Source organism: Echinops telfairi, unplaced genomic scaffold (assembly GCF_000313985.2).
Source record: "Echinops telfairi isolate 266 unplaced genomic scaffold, ASM31398v2 ScPeMD7_2010;HRSCAF=2546, whole genome shotgun sequence".
Classification (NCBI taxonomy): Eukaryota; Metazoa; Chordata; class Mammalia; order Afrosoricida; family Tenrecidae; genus Echinops; species Echinops telfairi.
Window position 1 is genome coordinate 145,054 of NW_022105908.1, and position 8,634 is coordinate 153,687.

Sequence of the window (8,634 nt, forward strand, 5' to 3'; positions counted from 1 at the left end):
ATATTTCTTGTTCCATGTCCTCTTCTGAAGCCTGCTTGAATTTCTGAAAGTTAACTGTCAAGATTCTTTTTGTTGGTTTGTTTGTTTACTTTTTTTAACTGTCCAGATTCTGCTGAAACCACTTTTTATTGTCTTCATCAGCATTCTACTTGCATTTGATATTACTGACATTGCTTGATGATTTCTGCACTCTGTTGGATCAGCTTTCTTTGCAGTGAGCACAAATACAGACCTCTTCCAGTTTATCGCCCACCCACATGACGAAGTAAGGCATTAAACTCTTCTTATCCAGCCTATGCCTGGAGGCTCTGCCTTCTTTCCTAAGCATCCTCATAGATCAGATTCCTGGCAGCTCCCTCCCCTGTACCATTCCGGACAGAGCAGTGCAACCTGAACGGTAGACACTTGACCATACTTGAATGAGTTAGGACTTAGCCTGTGGTAGAGAAGGTAGCATAATGTTGAAGTTGGAACATATTTTTTTTCCCACCTGTCTCTATGGTCAAGCTGCCATACGGCCACCAGGCTGGTGACAGCACTCACTTCTTCACAGCATGACGCAGGGAGGTTGTCATGACCTTCTATTCCGGGCTCTCCCATTCTCTGTTCAGCTTCACAAAAGGTGCCATGGTTGTGAACTATTTAAACTCAGGATCCCTTTGTGACTAAGTGCTTTCTTCTGTGGTCAGTTTGGCGTGGTACTGATAGACAAGTGTATTTCCTTAGAGGCATTTGGACCATTGACATGGAGGACGCTCTAAAAAGGAAAGGGAGGAATGGTACAAGAAAGAAGAAGACAGATGAAGGTAGGAGTTGTGGACTGTTGACAGTGAAATCTGCTGGGGTGGGGCTGGCCAAGGGTAGAGGGTTTGAAATCCGGGGTGGGGGTGGGGAGGGGCAGGGCTCTCTGTGTGGTCTTTCTTGTTCCACTGGTAGAGAATGCCCCATTAATTGAGAATTCTTTCAGGAGGCTGAAAAGGGCTGCTGCTCATTTTATGCCGGTTTTAGATTTGCTGGTGGCAGCTTCCTGTAAACACCGGGAGATCTCTGTATTTTGCACTGGATTGAAGGAGAAAGGGATGAACAGCCAAGGCTTTGCTGCACTGTCACACATCTTATCTTCCATAGACAGCGGAATGCAGGACTCCAACTGGGGGATGAAGCCCTGCCACAGCCTATTTTTGACGAAAGAGATACTCCCAGATTGTGTCGGCTCCTGAATGCCTAGCCATAACTCTCTCATCCGAGTTTTGACTGCATTATTCTCATTTACGGGGGTTTTCATGGTCTTTAGGTTGGAGTTAGCAAGATGAATCATTGAACTCCTTTCTCTCCCAAGCACCCATCGAAATGGTCAATGAAATAGAAAAATTGAGCACGTGTGCACCCACCTTGGAAAGCAGGGGAAAGTGCCAGCTTCAGAAGAGAAATTTTGAGGCATTTCTTTTAGATTTAGTAATGTTGTAAATGAAAAGAGGGAGGGACGATTGGGCCATGATTTGGTGTAAGCAGGAGTATAAGCTGCTTGCTAAGCTACTGAATACAATTCCTAGTAAAACTCCTCTGCCCCAATTACCCATAACTTCTGGCCAGCAGCGGTCCTGCAAGACTGATGAGTTTTGGAGGCAGTGAAACTTGAGTTCAAATCCATCATTCACCAGTTGAGCGAGTCTGCCACCCTTGGTTTCATCTCCTGTTAGATAGAGGGGATATTCACTTTGTCTGGCTGATGAAGATTAAATGAAATAGGGTAGGCAAAGAGACATAGGTACTGTTAGCTAATTACTCCATGTCAGATATTGTGCTAAAACCTTTACATAAAGGGTTTCTTTTCATCTTTAGGAATCCGGGGGTGGTGGTGTATATGCTTTAACATACTCGGCTGCTAACAGAGACAACTCAGGGAAAGGCCTGGCATTCTACTTCTGAAAATTCAGCCATTGAAAACCATATGAAGAGTGTTGTAGAATATGTCTCGCAAGTTTTCTATTTATTTCTGGAAGCCTCCACCTCCCTAAAAAAAAAAGGCCCTATGAAGTACAGTATTGCTCTACATAACACATGGGGTTAGCATGAATCCGAATCAGCTTGAAAGCAGCTGATTTGATTTTTGGTTTTAATCCTCAGGGATTTAAACTATTTTAATCACCAATTTATAGATGAAGCAACTGAAGTTCAGAAGTACAAGTACAAGGTCAACAGTTAGTAAGGGGGTAGAGTAGGAAGTTGAACACACCGTCTGACTGCAGAACCAATACTCTCACCCCCCAAACTACACTTGATGTATATTTATTTAATCCTCATAATAGCATTATTGATGAGGCAGTGGAAGCTCAGAGGTCAAATAACTTGTCTGCAGTCACATAAAGATTTGCAATAAAGACTGCTAGACTCCAAAGTCGTCTCATAATGAATGCTATTCTCCAATTGCTATCCTCCCTAGAATGTCATTCTTTCCCCCATTTTGCACTGGGTTTTGCTTCTACAGAGTATAAAGGGTGGACGTTTGTTATGTACAATGGGGAGGAATTCAAAGAGCCGGAGGGTTCCACTACTTCCAGTTCTCTGAAAGGTTATTGCACTGAAGTGACTAAATTCCTTCTGTTTTTCTTTGTTGGTAGAACTCACTGAAAACATTGGTCTTCCCTTAAATTTGCTGGAAAAGCATGACCCTTGGCCAGCTTATGTCACATCTACCTCCCCAGTGGTGAAAAAACTCATTGAGAAGAGCAGAGCTCGAGAACTGGAATGCATGCAAATCATTGAAGAAAGGCAGCAGCAGCAAGGGTCCAGGCCCAGGAAGCCTTCCAGCTTCACTCAACTGAAACAGTGGAAATCCTCAAGCGAGGGTGTGATAAAGGACGCACTGTCAGAGACCACCCTATCAGTTTTGGGTGCTTCATCTGCAATGGCCACGGGTCCCACAGCTCTCCCAGAACCCCCACAATCCATTGCAGATTCCAGAGAATGTCCCACCATAAACTGTAACAAAATCATCTTCTCCCGAAAGCCCATGATGAGGATGCTTCCATACAGCTCACTACTGGCCAGTAAAGAAAAACATCCCGATGTTTAGCAAAGCAATTTCTGCAACCATCCCACAAGATTATATGGCGATTAAGCTCCAGTTGCCACAAATCTCATTATTTCCTTGACATTTGAATTCATCCCAATCATACAGAGGTTGGCATTGATCAACCAGATCAGAATGTATATCTTAAGTGGGTCATCTCCCCTCAGCATCTACATTGAAGTCTGGCAGGGGCTGGGCTGAACCAGGTACCAGTTACCATCCAGAGATGCTTGGAACCTAACTGTGGAGGAATTCTTCAGGGTCCAGGCAAGGGACCAAAACCACATCAGTCATTTTATCGGGTTATATAAAGACTTAATAATCAGGTGACTGAAAGGCTGAAAGAGAACACTAAGGAGGTAGCAACTACAGATTTTGGTTTGAGAGGGGAGGCAAAGGGGACATATTGAACTTATTAAAAGTTAGGCACTCAGAAAAGGGATCTATGAACTGAGTCTTGGACTTCTGAGGTTGGGTGAGGCGCTGCTCAGCTGGTATCTGAGCTGGGAGGAGAGTCCCTGTGGGGCTGCAACCTGACGTCTGAGGAAGGAAGGGATGCTGTCTGCTTGGTGGTAGTGTCTCTGAGGACAAGTCATGGAATTAATCTGTGAGTGCTAGAGGGACTGCAGATGGAATTCAAATGCTTCTGGGAGAACCTGCCCCTGCTGGGGTGAAGAGAAGCCTTTCTGTGGGTGGCTGACTGGACCAAGATGGAGAGTTACCAGGATGAAAACAGGGAGCAGCAAGGAGAAAGTGCTCTCTTTAGCACCCTTGTTGGCAGAGCTTATCAGGTAGTAAAGCAAGAACGTGCTTTGAAGAGAGTTCTGACAGTCTGAGTGGAGTCGATAAAAAAAGGATTAGAAGCTGAGAGAATGTTAGGTTAATAACCAGTCCAGCAGGGTTCAGCAGTGATCCACGGCTCCACCTGGCACCTGAAAAAGGTACTGAGATGTGTTCTCCTTGGAAGGTTACAAGGTGGCAGTAGGAATAAAGATGATCCCTGCTGAGTAATGGCGGCATTTCCCCCTTGGACTTTGTTCAGGGTCACTTTGCTCCTGCTCACCAAAGCAACTCTGAAGAAGTACAGGTGAAAATGCCTCCATTTCTCAGCATGGTTGCTTTGGTGAGCAGATGGAGACTTGGTGGTGTAGTGGTTAAAAGTTGGGCTCTGGTTCTCAAGGTCTACAGTTCAAAACCACCAGCCACTCTTGGGAGAAAGATGGGGCTTTCTACTCCCCTTACTAGCGACAGTCTTGGAAACTCACAAGGGCAATTCTGCCCAGCCCTGTAGGGTCAGCAGCTACTGGATTGTCAGTGTGTTATGAGTTTGGTGAGCAGGGTTGGTGGGGGAGAAGTTCCTGGCTGGACCCTAGCGGTTACTTGTCAGACAGCAGCCCAAGGTGATCCAACTCTGAACTGGCTCTGATTAGCTCCAAGTAAAGTGATGCAAGGTGGTCCTCAGTGTACAATCAGGCAGGCAGCACATTTAGAAGCATGCTGGAGCCAGTTAGCTGAGCAGACCCAGCTGGCCCCATGTTCAGGGCTCATCTGTTGACCACGAGTCCCTTGGTAGCTTTCTCTTCTTTGACTCTGTTAGCACAATGCCATTCTCCGTTTCTTGGTCTCCTAACCTCTCCTGAAGAGTGAGAGAACTGGATATAACACAAACTTTTCCTATGGCCCTTGAAAGCCTGGGCTTCGGTGTTTACATTTGAAAAGCTGTTAATACCCACTCCCTCTTCTTCACAGATGTAGAAAATGCTATGTGCTAATACATGTGCCATCAAAGACATTTGTTTTATAAATATGTCCTCCTATACATTTAAGAGTTTTGTGTAAACTTTGGTGGACACAGATGCAGCTTTGTAAAAATCATCTCTGGGTGCTATGCATTTGGATTGAGACACAAAGTAGGAGCTAGCTTTCCAGCCTTTAGCTGGAATGAATTCTTGGCCTAAGTATCAGTAGACTATGGTGAGTCTGAATGGCTATATTCTGTGTCCATGGAGCATGTCCAGACAGGGACTGAGATGACGCATATTTCCTCCAACAGAAATATGTGTCTCCTTCGTCTGTCCTTTTATGACTGTTGATGGCCAGGATGCATTTGGGAAGGTAGGGATAATAGTATCAATGAGGATTGGAGTTTCCACGGTCTCGGGGCTCACTCTTTCTCTTTGAGGGTGGCAATATATGGTAATTTACCTAAGGTCACATGTTTTGTTTTTAATTTAACTTTTGGGTGCCTATGATGTTTGTAAAAAAAATTTTAAAGCATGTATGCTAAGCAATGGGCTACTTACCATAGGTGGACAGTTCAAATACCCCGACCACTCCCTGGGAGGAAGATGAGACTGTCTGCTCCCATGAAGGTTTATAGCCTTGGAAACCTGATAGGGTTACTCTGTGTTGCAATAGTCTCAATGGCAGTGGGCTTAAAAAAATGTATCCTCCAAACTAATGTTCTATAGATGGGATGGCTTAGATTAATTTTATTCTCAATAATAATTATTTGGACATAATTAACACCTTGTAATGTGATGAAAAATTGTTTTTCTGTGATGACAGTCCTCATTTATCTCCTCCTTGAGCAATGTTAATAAAGAAAAAGTCTAATTCCTTTTCAAATGAGAGATTCTGTTTGAGGCTAAACTGAGATTCATAGGTCTTACCAAAATAGACAATTGGTGAACCATAGCTGTATTTACATGAGGACCATGGAGGTTTCTGGGGAATCATTTTCCCAGTGAAGAAGCGGTCAGGTAAGACCAGCTGTACTGAGTAATGAATTCTTGGCCACTGAGGAGCTGGAGGGTGAGCCTGAGTAACTTATAGTATCTGTTGTTTCAATTTGTCTCCTAGTCCAGTCAGAGGTTTGGATGCTGTTATGATGATATACAGGTTTCATCAAAGCTTCTAGACGCAGACAAATTAGGAAGAAAGACCTAGCAAGCTATTTCCAAAAGTTTAGCCCAATGAGAGCCCTATGGATCACAAAGTTCTGGTCCCGTTGTGCATGGAATCCAAAAGTAGCAATCATACTTCCTTGAGCATGCTGAATGTTGGGAATGGTGAGTCAAACTCTTAAGGGGCACTTTCACTGAAGACCCTTGGGTACAAATGCCAAGGAGGGAGGGGGCATTTTCTTAACTTTATAACACGCCAGCTCTCAGGCTCCCACTGCCCTAGGGGTGAACAGGAAACAGCCAGGTCTGTGGACATTTAGTGGAACCAGTTTGTTCATGAGAACTTGAGATACATTTTTCTAGTACTCAGAAGTATATGTGGAGCCCTTCTCGTGTTAGTAGACGGGGCATGGGATGATGGGCGGCTTATCCCATTGAATGTCATCTTAGTTAATCCATCCCAGCTAGAGAAGCCTGGAGTCTCTCAGCTTACTCTGAATGTATTTAACTTCCATCTTGCAAAGGGAACTGGTTCTCTGCAGCACTTTTTATTTATGTGCTCAGCTTATGGAATGTTCTGCCTGCCTGGAAAGCTGCTTCAGTTCGTCTTCCTGCACAAGTAGGTTTATGAAACATCTGAATATGTATTTGATTGGCCTGCCTCTGTTGCTCTGTAACTAAGGGCTTGTTCTGACACATACTGAACAGCTGCTTTTAAACACATTCTTTGGCGGCTGCAGACAATATGGTATTTACCCATTTGAGAATTCCACGGTTGGTGTTTAAACAGTTGCTGTTTAACTTTGGCTACGTGATGGATCAGGCTGGTCATTTTCACTTTGGCAGGCACGCTAAGGAGTCAGCCCTTCTGCAACCTCCCTGGCTGTGGCCTAAGACTGTGTTTTCACGGAGGCGGTTAAGTTGCTTGGCAGTTAAGATAAGAGGCTGCAGGAGAGTCTTCACAGAGGTAACTGTGCAAACAAGAGCAACAGTGCAGGTGTGGACAAACCAGATGTTTGAGGGCAGCCTGGGAACCCTCCAACTATATTGGGTGGCTGGACTGGGACCCAACTAGGGAGGCCTAAATCATTTGTGAAGTAACTGCTTTGGAATAGCCCAGCACAGCATGATCAGCTGATGCCAAGCCATGAAACTCTTGTAACATTCCCAGTCTTGCTGTCCACCAACAAACCATCTAGCCCACCCACCTACCCACTCATCTAGTTGTATTCCAGCTGATTCGGACTTATGTGTCAGAATATCGCTTTGCTCCATAGGGTTCTCAGTGGCTGATTTTTCAGAAGTGGACTACCAGGCCCTCCTTTTGAGGTATCTCTGGGTAGATTGGAACCTTCAACATTTGGGGTAGTAGTTGAGAGCTTATCCATTTGCATCACTCAGGCCGTCTTTCCCAGGATAAGAAGAAAATGGAGCTTTGGCCCTGCATGGGGGTTCTCAGAGAGGCACAGGAAGTCCCAGCCAGGCATCAGCCAGTATCAGTGGAAACCCAAAAGTAGGGATGAGGATCACAATCCGTGTATCAGCGAGAGTTTTTTAATGTTTTTTTTTTTTAATTTTATAAACGTTTTGTTAGGGGCTCATACAGCTATTATCTCAGCTGAGATTTTAGCCATTCTTTGTGAGATACAGCTGAGTGAATACATTCATCTGAACGATGTGCTGATTTTTTTCCTGGAAGTGTTCTGAATCTCTACCCTCCTAGACCACTTGACCCACCCCATTGAAGACCCCTCCTTTAATCGGGGCTAGATAAGAAGAGGCAGATTAAGAAATTGGGAAAGAGTAAGTAGGGGAGGAGAAGTAAACAGGATTCCAGTGTTACTGTGATCTAGTGTTGTTAGAGCCAGACTGAAGTTCAGGCGTGGGTTTGTTTTTCAAAGAATCAGAAATTACTCTCAATTTTCCCCTTCACTACCTTTTCCCCACCCCGTCTCTTACCAGGAAAGCCACACCTCAGCCAGCTGCTTGCTGTTGGTTGCTGTCGAGTTGGCAGTGGACCCATGGCGACGCTGCCCAGTCCTGCAATCTCTCCCATAGTTTGCAGATCAGATTGCTGTGATCTGTAGGGTTTTCAGGGAATGACTTTCAGGCACTCTCCCTATCCTAGTTTAGTCCAGAGGCTCTGCTGAAATCTGTTTAGCATCCCAGCAATCCCCAAACTTCCACTGACGGTGGTGGTGATGACAGCACACGAGGTTCATTGGTTTGGAATCGAACCCAGATCTCCAGGGTTATGTTGTTGTTGTGATTAGGTGCCATGGAATCTCAGATTGAACAACAGAACAAAACACAGTTCGGTCCCATGCCATTCTCACAATGGTTATGTGCCGCCCGTCGTTACAGTCACTGTGTCAATCCATTTTGTCCTCTTTTTCACCGGTCCTCTACCAAGAAGGTAAGAATGCTATACTTTCCCTTTACTTTACCAAGTACGGAAGGTGAAAATTCTCACCAGCATGGAAGGTAGTGGACCACCTACCACTGAACAACCCCAGCCTTCACATGCCTTTCTAGGACGTTTTCATGCCAAAAGCACTCATGATACCCATTCACTTCCTCCTCAAGATCGAATTATTCTGCCACCCAGAACAGCCCCTTCTTTTTAGCAGACAATGGACATGAGAAGCCACAACA

General features: G+C 44.9%; 1 protein-coding gene across 1 annotated transcript; it reads left to right on the top strand.

The window, feature by feature from the left end:
* Window positions 1–745: 745 nt before the first annotated feature.
* CDRT4 (CMT1A duplicated region transcript 4) lies at window positions 746–3,076 on the top strand. Its single transcript, XM_013008218.1, has 2 exons — window positions 746–806; window positions 2,622–3,076. Exons 1-2 carry the CDS (start codon window positions 746–748, stop codon window positions 3,074–3,076), a joined length of 516 nt encoding a protein of 171 aa, XP_012863672.1.
* The last annotated feature ends 5,558 nt before the right edge of the window (window positions 3,077–8,634 follow it).

Bases quoted from the DNA above. Each gene is read 5' to 3' on its own strand.
- CDRT4 (XM_013008218.1), top strand. From the start codon at position 746: ATGGAGGACGCTCTAAAAAGGAAAGGGAGGAATGGTACAAGAAAGAAG. The intron at 807-2,621 runs GTAGGAGTTGTG...CTTTGTTGGTAG, and splicing joins AAAGAAGAAGACAGATGAAG to AACTCACTGAAAACATTGGT.